General features: G+C 33.4%; 2 protein-coding genes across 3 annotated transcripts; one reads left to right on the forward strand and one right to left on the reverse strand.

Annotated features, from left to right (window-relative positions):
* The first annotated feature begins 1,508 nt into the window (after positions 1–1,508).
* Positions 1,509–4,231, forward strand: LOC18055355. Of its 2 annotated transcripts, none has more exons than XM_006453422.2 (2): positions 1,509–1,929; positions 3,066–4,231. In XM_006453422.2, exon 2 carries the CDS (start codon positions 3,080–3,082, stop codon positions 4,034–4,036), a length of 957 nt encoding a protein of 318 aa, XP_006453485.1. In that variant the 5' UTR covers positions 1,509–1,929; positions 3,066–3,079; the 3' UTR covers positions 4,037–4,231. The 2 variants fall into 2 exon arrangements, with proteins under 2 accessions (XP_006453485.1, XP_006453484.1); XM_006453421.2 differs by having other exon boundaries at positions 1,509–1,895.
* Positions 4,232–5,202: 971 nt separating this feature from the next.
* On the reverse strand, positions 5,203–11,730 carry LOC18055356 (probable E3 ubiquitin-protein ligase XBOS32). The gene is made up of 11 exons (XM_006453423.2): positions 11,555–11,730; positions 10,798–11,463; positions 10,625–10,684; positions 10,397–10,468; positions 10,111–10,286; positions 9,862–10,022; positions 8,644–8,702; positions 8,513–8,559; positions 7,113–7,253; positions 6,506–6,597; positions 5,203–5,959 (listed from the first exon to the last, which is right to left on the reverse strand). Exons 2-11 carry the CDS (start codon positions 10,990–10,992, stop codon positions 5,433–5,435), a joined length of 1,530 nt encoding a protein of 509 aa, XP_006453486.1. The 5' UTR covers positions 10,993–11,463; positions 11,555–11,730; the 3' UTR covers positions 5,203–5,432.
* Between the last annotated feature and the right edge of the window lie 5,994 nt (positions 11,731–17,724).

Consider the following 17,724-nt stretch of genomic DNA (forward strand, 5'->3'; position numbering starts at 1 on the left):
ACTTACTCATCTTTAATTAATAAATTTTCACTTTGTTCGAGCGAAAATGTTATTAAAATATTAAAAAATTAAAAGTGCGTTTAGTGTTGTTTTTCAACTAGTGTTTTTAAACTATTTTTAAAAAAATGATGTTTAAAGAAATATTTTATTAATTAAGGTTTTTTGAATAATAACATTATATTTAGTGAGTTTATGCTACAATTATCAAAATTTGCGATCCGTCATATATATATTTCTGTTGTTCATGTTGATATTTAAAAAAAAAACATATAAAAATACGATATTATTGTCTTATAAACATACAAATATATATATCTACCTATGTATATCTATTTATACAAAAGAGTGTAAGATAAAAGAGTTTTATCATCTCATGATAATTCTTAATCATAACTTGCCATCAAAAAATTAAAATCATTAATTTATTTTAAAACACAAAATAAAAGTTATATTAATTATATAAAATTAAGTTATTTTAAAATATATTATTCATGTGAGTGGGTGTAAGGTATATAAAATATAACTTAAGGAGATCCTGAAAAATATTATAAAGTCACTTTCTGCTTTTCTTCACAAAAAGTGAAGAATGAGAACATCTCGTTCTCATCAAAAATTGTAATAGCGCATGAATAAGGGTTGCCAAGCATATTTTCTTAATTTTTGTTTTTGAAAAATAAAAAACACGGAATGAAAAATGTTACCAAATGGATCCTTAAATTTTTTGATGCATTAATTTTTTTTATTTATTAATATATTAAAATTTGTGTTTTTTTTTATTTGTTAACAATATTTGTACCTTACTAAAATAAAAACGTCTTTGTTAAAAAAAAATCTCTATTATCCTACTTATAATTTTTATTAAAAAATATTCATATAAGCACTACTCCGTCTAAATCCTATTGAGATAAATTTTTCCATTACTTATAAAATAGAAAAAGGACACCCACACTTGATGTATTTGTTTTACCATGAATATGAAGCGCCGACATTTTAGAAATAGAAACAGATTCTTGTATTGTATCTTCTCATAAAATTGATCACACAATGTAGATCTTGGGGGGAAAAAGTACCAAAATATAATACGTTCAATATTCTAAATAAATGAAAAATACTAACAAAATGAGGTATGGCCATTCTTAATTAAAAACATTAGAGATGATTAACTACATCGTGCTAGACTTAGGGGAGTGAGGTATCCTTTTTCCGGGTTTCACTATAAGCTATGATAGTACAATTGTGTTCTAATTACATGCAAAACGCAATTATAATGATCAATTAATCCACACACGTATCTCATAATTCACGAGAGAGAATTAAGATAGTGAGTACACACACCCCAAAATTAATATCATGTATTAATTTGCTGCCTCTTTTGGTTTACGAAGAAACAGAAAACCCTTCGGGCCTGTTCGGTACCGTCGTTTTTAAGGCTTTGTTTTCATTTTTGTTTTAAGAGTACAAACATAATACATGTTCGGTGAGATGAACCCAAAAATAAATTATAAAACAAAGAATTCGTATTTTCCAATAATAAACCTCAAAACAAAATCTAAACGTTATCTTTCTCCCCCCAAAATCTTATCCCCTCCCTCTCGTTATCTCTTCACAGCTCTCCCTTCTTCGTGGTTAATACTTCTCCTTCAACCACAACCCACCTGAACTTTGCACATATCTCTCTCTCTTCTTCCTCTTTATCCAGGTCTACTTCATAGCTCTCTCCCTCTCGGTGGTTGTTACTCGTTCGTCAACAGCAATCCACTGTCACCACTCTCGCTCTCCGTGCCCAACATTGACTGCTGCTCCATCTCCGTTACTACTGTTGCTCCGTCTCTGCTCAATCTGGCTACTGCTCCTGCTGCTCTTTGCTTCGTCTCTGCTACCATCTCTGCTCGCTGGTACTAGTCTTCAATTTTTCGATTTGAGTAAATTGTGAGTGTGGTTCTTTTAGTTTATTTTAGATCCAAATCATGTTAGACAAATAGGATGGTTGTTTCTTGAGCTCTGCATTTGTATCTTATTGAGGACTGTTAGAGAAAGGAATGATTTGCTATTGGCCCGATTTGTGAGAAAAGAAATACATATCTATTTAGATGCCCCTATGAGAAATATGACAAGGAAAGAAATTTGGATACTTGTCGAATGAGTTACAAAATTCTGTGCTTGGTGGCTCCATAAAAGTAGTTCAAATTGAAATTTGATAGGAAAGCCTTTAATGGGAATTGTGCGACAGAGGAAATAACTTTTTTTCTTAGCGTTTTTTATTTTTTTGACTCAAGAGTCTATGGATCCTAATTCTTATTTCCTATATGAATTGCAGACAACTTTGTTTAGTTCTCTTACTTGTATTCTCATTGACTAAAAGGGTATGAATTTGATTGAGAAGTGTTCGGCTCTATGAAAAAATAATAATAATAAAGCAAAATAAGCTGCTCAATTATTATAATAAATGGTGTGCAAAATTCTGTTTGTTCTGGTGCATCTGTGCATAGCTTGTCAAAAAAATTCTGTTTGTTTAGCTGGGTGAATAACCCTCACTAGGTTACTACTTTACTTGCTTCGTAATAGGTAACACATTAGAATTTCCTTGTTGAAAATAAACTACTAGTTACCAAATTGAAAAGTAGTACCAATCATCGCTGCACACACTATTAGCTTACCAGTTTCATTGTTGGGTTTGCTGGTTATATTATTGTTGCAAAGTATGTCTTGATATTACTTAATTTGTAGAGAAGAAAAAGGTAGCTTAGAGTTCCTTAAATGTTACGTTAAAATTAAGTACGATTATCAATTAGCCTTGAATTTACAAACTTCAAATTGTTAAAAAGAAAAAGAAAAGAAGAGCTTACAAACTTGAAACCTCTATTTTCAATGATTAAATTCCATGAGTGCTTTTTGTTTGTTTATGACAGGGTGATGTCTCATCACGGTTTTGTTGCTGCAAGTGCATTATTTTCTTTGTAGTAAAGTGAATCTTTGATGTATTTATTAAGTTTAATGGAGCAATCCTAGTTAATTTTGATGATTTATACATGCATTTAATTTCATTTTTAATAATTCATGTGCAGCATATCAACACATCATGTTTATGCTTATGGAATCTGATATGATGTTAGGTTTTGTGGGGATTCTAAGAGAAACCCCCAAAATCTTCAGCAAAAATGTGCGGCTTATGGCCTCTCTCACCTTGCTAAACCTCTTGCTTTTCTCCTTACTCTTCTTGTCCAATGTCTTCTCCACCAAACCGTTCATCCCTGACTTGGTTACCAAGGCATTTCTTATTCCTGTCACAGACCCCAAAAGCACAGAATTCGCCTATCTTCTCATCGGTTTGATGCAAGATCTTCGAGTCTTTATTGGATTGGAATGGACATATGCTATCGTCATCACTGCTACCTCCTTATTCCTTTCAACAGCTACGATAATTGCATCAGCTGCAATGCATGGTGGAGAAAGCTTGTTCTTCAAGGAGCTCTTGCTGTCAACTCTTAAATCATTAAAAAGGCCATTCTTTACTTGGTTTTACATAACCCTGCTGGTTTTGGGTTATAGTTTCCTTGTCTTGGAAAATTTACTTCCTATGATGCTCATCATTCAACAACCAATCGCCTTGAAAGCGTTATTGATCACAATTGGAATCTTAGCTTCTATTCTCTACAATTACTTGGCTGTTATATGGGCTTTGGCATTTGTAATTTCAGTTCTGGAAGAAAAATGTGGAATTGAGGCTCTTGGGAAGGCAGCACAAATTGTTAAGGGCATGCAGCTTCTTGGTTTTGGGCTGAATATCGTGTTTACAGTATCAAGTTCCATTTTATTCCAGGCTTTGAGGTTGATGACTATTAAACAATCTATGGTGCTTCCTATAGTCATTGGATTGCTTGTTGTAAATTCTATCTGCCTGGTTAAAATGTTTTGGTGGATGGCATACACAGTTTTTTACTATCAGTGCAAGGAAACACACGGAGTAGAGGTTGAATTACAAGACAGAATTTTGTATAGCAAAGTACCAACTGCACCGATTCTCAATGAACCATGATAAAGAATCTCTGTTGACGTAATTGAATTCTAAATTGTTGTGCTGTAGCAACATTGTATTTTCCATTCTGATAATAAATCGTTTTCTTCTCCTAGCATTTGAATGTCTTTTAGGCTCTGATTAGAATTGGGGAAAGCTCCCTCAAATTGGCAAAGCAAGATTCCATTGACAATGAAGTGATGGCTTTCAGATCTATAATTGTGCTTGAATGAAAAGCTTTTGCATGCCTTGACTGACAATTCATCGTACAATTAATGTCTTGGAGAAGTATGAAATTGAATATTTATACAATCCTATTCTTCTCCCACAAATTTTTCATGATAATTGACTGTCGTTCAACGAATGAATTTAACAAGAAATGATGTACCAGAAACATGTCTCATATATTTGACAAATTTAAGATTTTATCCTCTTTTCTATTGTGCTGAGAGCAGCAGCTACGAGCTAGGGTTTTTCCTTGTTTGATTTTTTCTTTTTTCTTTTTTGGCACAGAGAGATGAAAAATGGGGCAACTAATTCCAGTTCTACTTACAATCTCCATAACACTCAAGCTTTGTGATGATGTGACTATACATCGTTAACCAAAGTCTCTCTCTCTTTCTTTCTTTTTTATTGTAATAAAATTGCTACAAAAGACTAAAATATGAACGTGCATGCCACTACAGCTCTACATCCATGATACATCATGACAATTAATTTCTGAGCCTGAGGGACAGCTAATTACCCCATCTTGCTAATTAATGCTATCTTTTTCTTCTTCTTGATTTAAGCTTAAGTTCGCACTGGCGCTGGCCTATTGAGACATTAAGGAATCAATGAATTATTGCCCATTTTGGTGTTTCAACTGTGAATGTGTGGGTGAGTAGCGGTAGATTTAGGCTTTTGGTTCGCTGGGCCATATTATAGAAACGTCAAACTTTAAGGGTCATAAAACAATAACTGGAAACATGAGGGGTCATAAAATCATTTTCTCTGAAAATGGTACGGTGATACTAGATCCACAATTGCCATGCAGATCCGTTTGAATATTGATCATTCAATTGATTAAGGTATACACAATTTTTCTGTATAAACGTATCTTTAATGAAAGTGCTTCCTCCAAAAGCATTTGGACAATTTATGCCGAAAGAAATTATGGGTGAACTTGAAAAAACGACAGTATAATCTGATACAATTCAATGTCCAGTTCATTACATACAGATGTTGGGGAGGCTGAAACCCAATGGATTCATTCCTGGCAACAGCATAAATAATTAATATTTACAAACCCAAATAGGATCATTGATCAGAGTCATGAACAATAGAATTCTCTATGAATAATATTACATGAACCAAAAAGGAGGTGGGAAAAAATATGTATTTTGATATATGAATAAGGAAAAGAAAACCAAAACTGTTAGCACCCACTGCCCGTAGTTACATATTGATTGAGTGCTGAGAACCACGACCTTCTACGGTCAGTGTTGGAAACCGACCGTCTAAAGTTCATTCTTGAACATCCAACGAGCTTGTCTCGGAGATTCCGGTTGCATGGAACTAAAGAAGAGCTAGTTTCTGGATCTCCCAAGCAGAAGCTGGAGTTGAGTTTTATTGATGGGAACTTCTGGCAGCTTAAGCTACGGAAAGAAGATCCCAGTGGGGAAATTCGGGTGCAATGGAAACCAGGCTTGCAAAGTCCTGTTGTTAGTGAAGTGGACTCTTGTACTTGATGATCAACAGAACAGGTGCAAAATGTCAGGGACAAACTACTTGTTCTTGTAATTTCCTTGATAGGTCTCGTCCCTGGTAGTTTATCGAATGAGACTATGCCATGACGGCAGAGTGGACAAGGAATTGAGCCAATAGGCCCTTTGGCAACAGCACAGGAACTGTTTGTAGAGCAGAGGTATAAGGCACATTGTGTACAGAACTCGTGATCACAGCCTGCACCACAAGATATTATGGATCATTGTCTTGGCCATGCAAGGATTTGTAAAGCGATGGCTATTATACCTACATTAGAACAATTGATGGTGACATAAAGAGTAAATTAAACACAATAGAGATGCAAACTACCAATCAAGCCTAAAACTAGATTGTTCAAACTTAAAAAATGAAAAATCCAGGTCAGTGTCACCTCCAGTTCATAGAGTTTTTAACACAAAATTCAGCTTGGTAATGAGATAAATGTAAATAAAGTACTGCCTCAATAAACATACACATATTTGTATGTATGGATGAATGCACATCAGTCCTTTACCCATTTTTTGAGGAGGATCCTGTAAATTTCTATTACACTGCACTAAAATTTCCACTATAATATAGATGAAAATTGTAATAGAAACATTACAGCAACAAAAAGGATCCAAGATGTCAAAGAGAATCTCTTTGCATCACCAACTCCTCTTTCCAGTTTAGTTGTAATGGATCTTAACTTTATAAAGAGAGATAGAGAACTGCTTATAATGATTATAGGTCAATCGTAATTACCTTTTGCAGCCACTGTGCACTTTCTTTCCAAACAAACAACACAAGGATCAGGGCATGTGGATAAAGAATCACTATTCCGCCATCCACATTCTCTGCAGAAGACAAAAAAAAAGGTAAACAACTAGATTTATCTAACATGTGATGGCCCTATGCCTTTATGTGAGAAAGAGAGACATAGAAGGATTTAACACCACTACAAAACAGACGACCAGAAATCCACCAGAAGCAAAACCTAGACTACCCAAAAGTTGTTAACATGAATACCATAGTACATCCAATATCAGTTGTTCAAAATTTCAAGCTGAGATACCTAAGACCACCCTCTAGTAGTTACCAATCATATGAGATTATTTGGAAATGAATGAAAAAAACTCTTGAATGACACGAAGTGGATCTTCCATGTTTAGTCATTTCTCACAGATATTCCATTCAGATGATAAAAAGTATCTTAGACATATGAAAAACCTTTTGTTGAGAGTGTAACATTCATTGGGCAACTGAAAATACATACTGTAGTTTGATCAGAACAAAATTATAATTCAAAGTTACTGCCATGAGAACAACATATGCTAGTGCAGTAATATGGAGTAAGGCAAAATTTAATCACCTAGCAATTTTGACAATGCTCATGAGGGGGAGAGCAAGATACGGTGAAGGAAGAACCTCAAGTCGGCCTTCTGGCTGCGTGCTAAGAATGTCCTCAAGACCTGTTCTATGCCATGAACGAGCAACCATCAAAGGAGTCCATCTGCAGCAAATTGAAACATTACAAGGAGTCAACGCCTTTAGCTTTCTAAGAGAAAAAGAAAGGCATATCTCCAAAGAGTCTCCCTGAAGATCATAAAACTAATAGATCTTGACCCAACAATGTCTTGCATCTGTAATCTATATCATCTGTAGGAAAGCATAGTTCCAATTTTTCAAATAAGAATTTTTTCAGAAAAGTAGACTAACTAGAATGAAAAACTTTGGGAACTATTGACATCTTAGGAAAAACTTCTTAAGAGACTCTATGCACATGCAATATCAGACTTAAGAATGCAGATCCTCTGCCTCTTAAATCCCATTCCTCCATATGCCTCAGGGATATATTGAAACATTATCAAAATCACAAAGCATCCAGAACCCACTACGCAGCAAGCTCCATGAGTTCTTGGAAAGAAAAGCTAAGAGCAAATACTTGTGTAACCATCCAAACAGCGGGTTAAAATCCTATAGATTAAATGGCTGAAATCAGAGCATCAAATTGATCTTTCAAGGAGTTAAAAGTACTCAAATCAGGGACCATCCTCTCAATGAAATTAGAGGTTTGGAAATTCACGAAGCATCACCAGCTTCTCTGTTTCCATTTCATAAGATTAGTGTCAATCTAAGGCCCCAGTGTAAGACAAAGGACTATGTGATCATTGTATTATTCCCCATTTAGAATATCATATATAATTAATACCTCAGAACCTCAATCCTTTTGTTTTCACATAAGGAATTGAAGAACCTTGGTTCTCACTTGATCAAGTTCACAGTTGATTTCATACATTTTTTGACTCAGCGATCATATCAAGGACTAGCTGTCTAGCTCACTGCACCTTGAAAAAGCTTCATTGTGCCTCCTATTTTGTCCACTTTAATTGGATCACTAATACAGTTTTTACTGTTAGAGCTCTGTAGTTCCAAGGGGGAGTAGGGAAGGGATAGAGGGCTTCCTTCTACTGTGTAGACTACTGAAGCAGTCAATCCTCAACTGGTCAATAGTTTCTAGAAGTTAGAAACCTCACCTCTTCCCCCTTTTCCTGACATATTCACACAAACACATAAAACTAAGAAAAAGAAACAATAAGAACAGAAACCAAGTGGTGCAACAGCATCAAATGATAACATTTCCCGAAGCTTACTTGAATATGAAACAAATAAAAGTCACAGTTAAATGGAAAACATAACACACCCAAGTGAAAATCTACAACAATATAAATTTTGAATATTACAAGAACAGAGGATACATAAAAGTCATACCCATTTGCATTTTCAGCAGTCAGACTAGCACCCATGGCAATCAAAATCTGGACCACAGTTCATTTAGAAATTGTAAACTTCAGCATAGATACAACAAAATCAAAATGCAGATATTAGTCAAATAAACATACTTGACAACATTGCGCATTTCCACCACATGCAGCATAATGAAGGGATGTGCTTCCAGCGCCTGAAACAGACAAGTACTATTACAGAGAATGGAACACAGAAGCAAATAAAACATTCCGACAATTGAAAAGGTTTAGAAAGTATTGATCATCTGAACATATCTTTTAGAACAAGTGGGTATCTCGTTTTCTAGTTAAAATGAGGTCAATTGACTTAAAAGATGAAATCACACCAACCATAAATGTGCTATTGTTTCTGAATCGCAAAAAGGCTTAAACTGAAAAGTTTCCATGAATGGAATATCGGTCTGGTGAACCCATCAAATGTTCATAATCATACTATCCTTCAATTATATGCTGCCAAATTCATGCATTTCCAGCTGAAATAAACCTAACTGATATGATATCCGTGATCAATTAATAAAGAATTAACAGTGAACAGTGAAATTACTTGTACAGAATCAAATTCATGCTAATATGGCAGAAGAAGCAGAAAAGGTGCCACTTCGGCCTTGGCCGAAGTGGTGGGCTGCTGCCCTCACAAGCATTGTGAGGGCAGCGGTTCTAGCCCCCACAAAAGCATTGTGGGGGCTAAATGTTCTTTATATTTAAAAATCCTTCTCCCTTGCGAAATGCAAGTGGAGAATGGACATCCCTCTCCTGTGAGGGGTTATTTGTCTGGGCATGTACTTCATAGAATTCATTGTAATAATGTAAGTCCCAGTCATGTATATCTGATTGTAAATATCAGTGTAATATCTCTACTACAATAAGCAGTTGTTGTAAATATCTGTGTAATGCAGTAATCTGATGATTAATCAGTATTAAAAAAAAAAAAAGCAGAAAAGGTAAAAATGTGCAAGAGCACCAAATAGAGTTGCTTCTTTTTCTTTTTTTTATTTGCTTGGGCCTTCATTAAAATGGGTATCATCTAAAAGAAGTATATCTGTGTAACGTATCTGCTTATTGTATAGAAAAGACACGATACAGAAAAATTGAAGAGAAGAATGAGCAATGATAAGAGTTCAGAAATTGAATCTTTATTTATCAAAGTGAAATGAAGGGAAGAGAGAGGAGAGGGCAGGAGGATCAAGAACAGATTCAGAACAAAATATCAAGATTAGGGCAAATTCTAACACTGACAAATAAATGTAGAGCCTTTGCTAACAGATTATAGGACAAATATCATCACTCATAAAAAGCACAAGCATAAGGGATAACCTATTAGATCAATTGTTGTTCCATCTTCTATGGTGACCTCAGAAACAGAAGCTCCTAAGTCCAGGAGTAATTGCACGCTTTCAACATGTCCGTTTAGTGCTGCCATATGTAAAGCAGTAACTCCTCCATCAGCCGGTCTGTTAATTACCTCACGAAGAGTACTGGTGCATGCAAAATGGCAGAAAAAGTAAATCAGAACGAAAAAACTCAAGCTCACTTAAGTGTAAGAGGACTTCAAGATGAAAATACCTTTCATCAAATTCTAAGATCGACCCAGTTTTATTTGACTTTTTCCTTAACCTGTTCCACGCGTTGGGCACACTAGGAATATAATCTGCAAGAAGTAACCTGATACATCGAGAATGGCCATTTAAAGCAGCCAAGTGGAGTGCAGTACCCCCGTTCAGATAATCTGCTCTGTGAATCTAAGAAAAAATAAAAATTCCCAGACGCTCGTCATACAATGTTAGCTACTAGTCTTTGTAACACTGATGGTTAATGATCTAAAGTAACTAGGTCATAGTAAATGCCTTACATTGGCTTTATAAAGAATTAAGGTTAGAACAACCTCCCAGTGACCATGCTGACAAGCTTGCATCAACGCAGTCTGTTCACCAATAAGATAAACAAAGTTTTCAACTATCATAGAAATGATATATTGATTTCAAGATTCTAAGTAAAACAAGGTTTAAAATAGTAGCATCACAACCAAAATTTGATCAAAATAAACCAAAATTTCAATGAGACATAAATTAAATTGTACCTGACCACGATAATTCCTGAGATTAATATCAACACCAGACTCGATCAAGAGAGAAACTATCTAAAAACAAGAAAGAAAAGTAAATCAATAGTTATAAAAGTGATAATTCAGAAAATGCAATTAATCATTTAATACAACATTTTTCAGCTCAAATTGAAAATTGTATAGAATACCTCATGGTGGCCCTGAGCAGCAGAATAATGAAGAGGTGAATTTCGAACACCAAAAGTAGAATATCTCACCAGTCTTGGGTTGTATTCCAATAAAGCCCTGGCCTCTTGAAGATCACCATCTCTTGCAGCTGAAACTAATCGCTCCCCAGAAGCCGAACAACCAAAAGAATTACCCACAATGCTCAGAAATTTCATTTTCTGGTTTCGGAAAATCCTCTGAATTACTAATAGTTTGAGCAGTTCAAAGGACTTTTGATCCTCAATCTTGAAACAATCCAAAAAGTAAACTTTTTTGGTACATAAAGCTCCTCATATCCACCAAACTTGCAATTGATGAAATCTCTCACTTGCTTTGTTGCTTATTGAAATCAAAAGAGGGAGAGGCTCACTCACGAATAAACAAGAAAATGAACCACTCCCTCTTTAACTATGCATTAACAATTTGACCTTGATGTGACACTTATACAGATTACTTCAAAATCTCGTGAACTTCGAGGAAGCTCAACAAACACACGAATTAAAAAACAACTCAAAATCTCTCTCCATAAAAGATCAAATTCAGTTCTTTCACCAACCAATCACAAGTTTTCATCAAATCAAAAACTCTCAAAACACCAACACCCTGTTCATATCTTTCATTGAAGAATCAAACTGATCGATCCCCAACTGCAAAATAACATTTCAAGAATAAAAAACTCCACTACCCACATCAAAAAAAGAAAAATTCTAATCTTGCAATGGCCAAATTAATACATACCTCAGACGGCGGTAAGTTCAATAGGATATGGGTCAACTATCTCCATGATTGAAACCTTCGATCAGGATTTTCACAAAGATATTGACCAAGAAAAAAATGACAAAATAATGCACGACACAATATATTAGCACTGGCTAAAAATAGAAGTATCGTGTAACTGAAATTTGCCAAATATAAACGAGAAAGATAAGGTGAAATGAAAAAGTAAACAAACAAATAAATAAAATATAAGAGAAGGTAAAAAGTGGAAAGTGACTAATTAATTTAAGACAGCGACCTTTTAGTCTTTTCCTGTAAAACCTCAACCAACAAATAAAGCTTGCGTCTTCATCGTTGGACATTATTATTTCTGTGAGCATTTAGCATTTTGTCTAGTCAACTTCTTGCTAGTTGCCTTTGTGTCTCTGTCCCTCTTAAGATGGAAATTCATCAATCATAAATCATAATAAGCCTCACACTGGTAATCATAACTAATAGTCAGCCCTTGTTGCAATGTTCGTAATGTGTGTTCTCACTGGTTGTAAATTATGAGATTGAAAGACTTTTGTTCTTTTATATATTTTGTATAACTCACAGATATATTTTGTATGGGGATAAATTTTAATTAATCCTCAAGATAGAATGATAATTTTTAATTTATTTTTTAAAAATTATAAAAATTTCAATTTATTTTTTTTTTCATAAATAGGACATGTTGATGCATTTTTTTTTCTTAATAGTAAAAGAAGTTAAATTAATATTTTTCTACCTTCGTTTGGTAATGCATTTTCCAAACCACCTGAGTGCATTTGTAATAATAGAGAAAAGTCAAGAAGAGTGCATTTGTGTTGGCAATACGTAACACCAACAACAAAGCATATATAATTAAAAATAAGCAAATAAATGGCCGCCCACGATTAAAGTAGGAATCATGCCTGCTGAATTATGTTATTAATACTGCATGTTAATGTAGAATAATTAGCTTACAAGATGTGTTGTTTGGTTCTGTAAGTGGGCCTCTTGGAATCTAATTCCATTTCTATGTATTCTTTCTTTTACTTTTTATATACTGTGTATTTATTTCATGTAATGTTGTACTAAGCACTAAAGATTGGTTAAAGTCTGCTAACTACTTTTAACACTATTCCAAGAAAGTTAATTACATGTTTCTGATTTGTTTCAATTGGAAGCACTTTTTTAGTCTAATGTTGATTGTGACTTATAACTTATTTATACTACTCAATCGTGTTTATAGATTCTTTCAAGATACAGAGCTTATAAATTCTTTTTAAGATGTACTTATTTGATGTCTAAACTCGCTCCTATATCATACTATTAAGTGGGTCTCAATAATTGAGTAATGTTGGGTTTAAATAAATGAAAGGAAAGGACAAGAAATAAACAAGAATTAAATAAAGAAAGAAAAGATGATTTTATATCAAACTAAACAATGAAATTGAGATTGACCTCTATTTTTTTTCCTCTCTTTCCTTCCATTTCTTCCAACCAAACATGCACTTAAATCTTAATTATACGATCTTAAAATTGTAGATGACAGAATACTGATTTTACTAATAATAAAATTCACTGTAAAATAAATGAATGACACGTAATAATTCAGACTCAATTATTGTGATCTCTAAAATTATTGTATATTATAACAATTTTAAATCCTGAACTCAAAATCATTTATTAAATGTACTTTTAAAAAATGAAAACTAAATAATTTAATTGAGCCTACGTCTTTATACAACTTATTTTACTCGACAAACCAGCAGAAGATAATAAAATCGGTGCATTCGTGATTCGTTTATAAATAGTTGAATTATTCTTCTCTTGTATAAATTATACAAATTATCAATGCTTGCTTCAATCTATACGATTTCACAGCGAATAATAATAATAATAATAATAATAATAATAATAATAATAATAATAATAATAATAATAATAATTGAAGTATAAAATAATAAATAAGAGTTGTCCTTGGTTGAATTATTTCTTCATTATATTTTGTTAGTGTATTAATTGGAGTTCGAGACTTGGCCAGCAAAGACCATAAAATATAATTGGTACTTGCTCTCTAGAAATAAATAGATTTTGTGTGGAGCTGTCAGTGGATTTGCACATCAAATTTAAACCATGTACAGTTGAAACACCCAAATTTTATGTGACGTAACCGAGCCCATTTAATTAGGGGTGGGTAATTCGGGTTTGAATCAGATTCGGATAAACTCAATCGCATTTTGGGTCAATTGAATTGGAAAAAATATAATCCCAACTTAATTCCAAACATGAGATCTGATCCGAACATATTCGGATCGAATTGAAGATTTGTGTTTGTTTTAGCTTAAATTTTTTTTTGGATTTTCGGATCGAATTGGGTCAAGTTCGATCCGATCATGATTCGATCTGATCGGGTTGGCCAAAATCCAACCCAATCGGATTATATCATTTATCAAAATCCAATCCGAACTCAAATTTTTCAGATCAATTCGGTTCAGGTCATTTACTCACCCCTGCATATGAGCATTTGACCACTTCAATAATCCCCACCTTTTTTACACTTTTTAAAAATTTTCTGGAAAAACGAAAATCAATAAAATACCCACTTGACATACAGACTCTCAGGGGAGTGTGCTTTTTTTTTTTTTTTTAAGTTAATGAAAAATCCACTCCCACAACCGCATGCAGGAAGATATATAAGATCTTGGCATATTTATGATCGTAAATACCAATTTATTGACTTCTTATTATTATTATTATTATTATTATTATTATTATTACACTTTCCTAAATCATAATGTAGCTGAGAAATGGGTGTGCAGCGGTCCACTTAGAAATACATATACAGCGAGACAAATTTGGGTTCATAAGAGTAACCCAAGAGCGTAGCCCAGCCTGGAAGCTACCCAAAAAATGAGAAGTACAACATTTGGGTTCTCACACACCACAAAAGCCCTCTTCAGAGTTTACAATTTTAACCTGAATGGAAATTACAATAAAAGACAAAGGCAAAGGCATAATTTCTTGTTAATTATGAAACTTTTTCACAAACCATATCTTCTTTACACGACGACGACGCTATGCTATGCTATGCCATGCTGTCTACCAATTGTGCAAATAATTGAGTAATTGACGAATACTCTGCTCTTCATTTTTATTTCAATTTCTTACGCAAGAAGGGAAAGCAAGTAATATAAGGCTTTTATGAGGAAATTTTTTTTAAATTTCTTTTATAGGCTATCTTTGGGAGAGGGCTTTTATCAGGAAAATTGAGGGGTGCTAAAAGCTCAACCAAAAGTAGTGGCCATTGGGTTGTAAAACCTCGGGCTGGGCCCATCCCATTTGGTCCTTGGACTCATTAATTTTAGAAAAAGTAAAACTTTTTATATTGATGAAATCCATCAAACCGGTTTCGGGTAATTTAATAAAGTTTAAGTCATCATTAAATTATAACCAATAACAAGGAACTGTAGCACACTGTTGAATTCATCAAAAGGTATACACGCACGCACGGTGTAAAGTCATGTGGGTCGAGAGTTGAGAATCAGATAATTCTAAGGCTGTTTAAACAGAAAATAATAATAAAAATTACTGTTGAGATCCTACGAATGTGGAAACTTTTGAAATGGTCTTAATTTTTTTTTTATTCTAAAAGATTTTGCTTGTCACTTCTTGGAATCGTGCGTGTGAGTGTATATATATATATATATATATATATATGGGAGAGGGATTGAGAAACCCCATGTGCATGATGATTAATTTCAAGAACCTAATCATAGTCTTTTTGGTTTGAAATTGGGATCTCTCAATACTTTTTATATATAAATTCGGGTCAAAGTTTTTTTTGTTAAATAAAAAGAAAAAAAAAAAGAGATAATAACAAATTGATACGAAACCCCATGGCTGCGACAATTTCTTTCTCAAATCTTTGACATTTTAATTTTCATACTGAATATGTTATAAGACGAAAGCGCTAACGTTTGACATAAAACCACTTAAGACAAAAAGGACTACACGATCATGAGGCAAATAGATTGGATTAGTTATGCATAATCTTCTATTTTCAACGCCTAGAACAAGGAAAAATTATAAAAAAAAAAATTAAATCTCTCTCTCCCTTTATCTTTTACCTAATCCAAAACTAATTTTGACATTTTAATGATGATGTTTTAAGTAAAATAAATAAACGAATGAATAAAATGAAATAAAAGTGAGTAAGTTCTTTCATATTACTATTTTGGTTTGGATATTTATCATTCACACAGATTTATTGACTCGGATAATTTTATCACCCTTCTTTTTCCTCCCTTAGAATCATACAAAGTTGCTATTTGCTATGAACAGTCACAATCTATGGAGTCTAGGGATCTATCTCTAAAGATTTTTTTTGGTTCACCTTGTTAATTAATTCCTCTAAAAAAAATAAATAAATAAATAAAAAGTAGTAGTAATAGCTGATAAAATCAACTAAGGCCATGCAAGCATGATTGTCCTCTCTATTTACAAATTAAGGCCATGCAACGAATTATTGCCCTTCAATTTACACGGTTACACCTAACTCTAATTTACTTTTTTGGGGTAGGTTGAGATGTTTTTTTTGTTTTCATTGTGCCGGATTTGCAATTATTCTGCCGTTTAAGATGGAATAAATATAATAAAACCCAGCTATCATTTTCATCTTTTAATTAGATACGCTTCCTTTGAATTTTCTAATACAACATGGATACATTAATATTGATCATAGTCATATTGCGTGATGGAATTAGACTCTAATAAGTTAAAGCTTGGTTGAGATAACTTGTAATAACAGTTTTGCTCAAACATTTTTTTGCAGATCATCCATTAAAGAGTTATATTATCTGAAACTACATCGGTAAAGTCCAGATCATGGTATGCACGGCTGGAATTTATTTAAGCACACATGGGGAGTGACATCAACCTATTCAAAGACAACATTTTTCTATTTTTTGAGACTTGGGTGACGCATACACCAACATTTCATATATCATATTTTTGTACGAGCATTCATGCATGCAACTGTTTTGTTGATTTTCTAGAATCCTAGGTTGCAGAAATTGTCTAAAGGGCTAAACACAGTCCTCTGCGTGTAAGACGTTCACGTTTTTTCTCGGGAAAAACTAGCCAAACACACCAAGTCAACAGTGGGTGTGATTGGGTAGAAATAACAAAAACCTTATAAGCTCTTGCTGCTTTCTCTGAAATAGAAAATTGTTCCTGACACCAAATTCTAACAATTGCAAATTTGGGGCCGTCTCTTATTTCAATAACGTAAGTTTTATATAGGTCGTAGGTATCCATTTCCTTGAATGCTTTTCCGTTTTGACGAAGAATCAATTTTTAGTAAAATCTATGGAGTAGCTATAGAGTTTTGACTTTTTAGGAGACAAAGAAACGGCTACTTGCAGGTATCCCGGATCGATCCAGTGTGGGAAAAAATTACACCGTTGACTAATGCATTTCCATTAGGGATGGTAAAAATCTCCACGGGGACGGGTACCCTCAGGGATTTTTCCCATTCGGAGAGGGTATAGGAATAATTTCATACCCAATTTCTTATTCGGGGAGAGAACGGAGAAATTTTTTTACCCAATTTTTTATTCGGGGTGGGGGAGGACGGGGATGAGGTGGAATCCCCATCCCCTACCCATTTTCCCATTTTAATTTTTTAAAATTACTAGTAAATAAATAATAAAATTTAAATTATAAAATTATAAATATTGGTAAAAATAAAAAATATCAAAATATTTATATTATTAAACTTTTAGGCCTAATTAACTAATTGAAGTCCTAAATTTTTATTTAGGACATTAAAAAGACCGAGTAGATTTTAATAGCCAAACATTTTTTTTAATTTTAATATTCTTTAAATATTTTAAACTTAAATCTATTTTTATTTATTTTTAGATGTTATAATTGCCCACAATGAATCACAATTTTAATATCTAATCTAATCTAATCTAATATTTGCTTTTGATTTGCTTCGATTTAACTATTGTGTTGTAAAAGGAATAATCCACATTTATAAAGTGCCCACGCCACCATTGAAAAAGTTAATTTTGAATCTAAATTCGATTTTATTTGTAACAATTTTGTATTAGACTATTAATTTGTTCATGATAGTTTGTAAAAGAAGTTTGTATCCCTTGTATGTTGCGTTACTTACT

The sequence above is a fragment of the Citrus clementina genome, unplaced genomic scaffold (genome assembly GCF_000493195.1).
Source record: "Citrus clementina cultivar Clemenules unplaced genomic scaffold, Citrus_clementina_v1.0 scaffold_1, whole genome shotgun sequence".
NCBI classification, from domain to species: domain Eukaryota; kingdom Viridiplantae; phylum Streptophyta; class Magnoliopsida; order Sapindales; family Rutaceae; genus Citrus; species Citrus x clementina.

Coding starts and splice junctions, on each gene's coding strand:
- LOC18055356 (XM_006453423.2), bottom strand. CDS start 10,992: ATGAAATTTCTGAGCATTGTGGGTAATTCTTTTGGTTGTTCGGCTTCT. Junction 7,254..8,512: donor ACTGCTGAAAATGCAAATGG/GTATGACTTTTA, acceptor AATTTGCTGCAG/ATGGACTCCTTTGATGGTTG. Junction 5,960..6,505: donor GTGCACAGTGGCTGCAAAAG/GTAATTACGATT, acceptor CTTGTGGTGCAG/GCTGTGATCACGAGTTCTGT.
- LOC18055355 (XM_006453422.2), top strand. CDS start 3,080: ATGTTTATGCTTATGGAATCTGATATGATGTTAGGTTTTGTGGGGATT.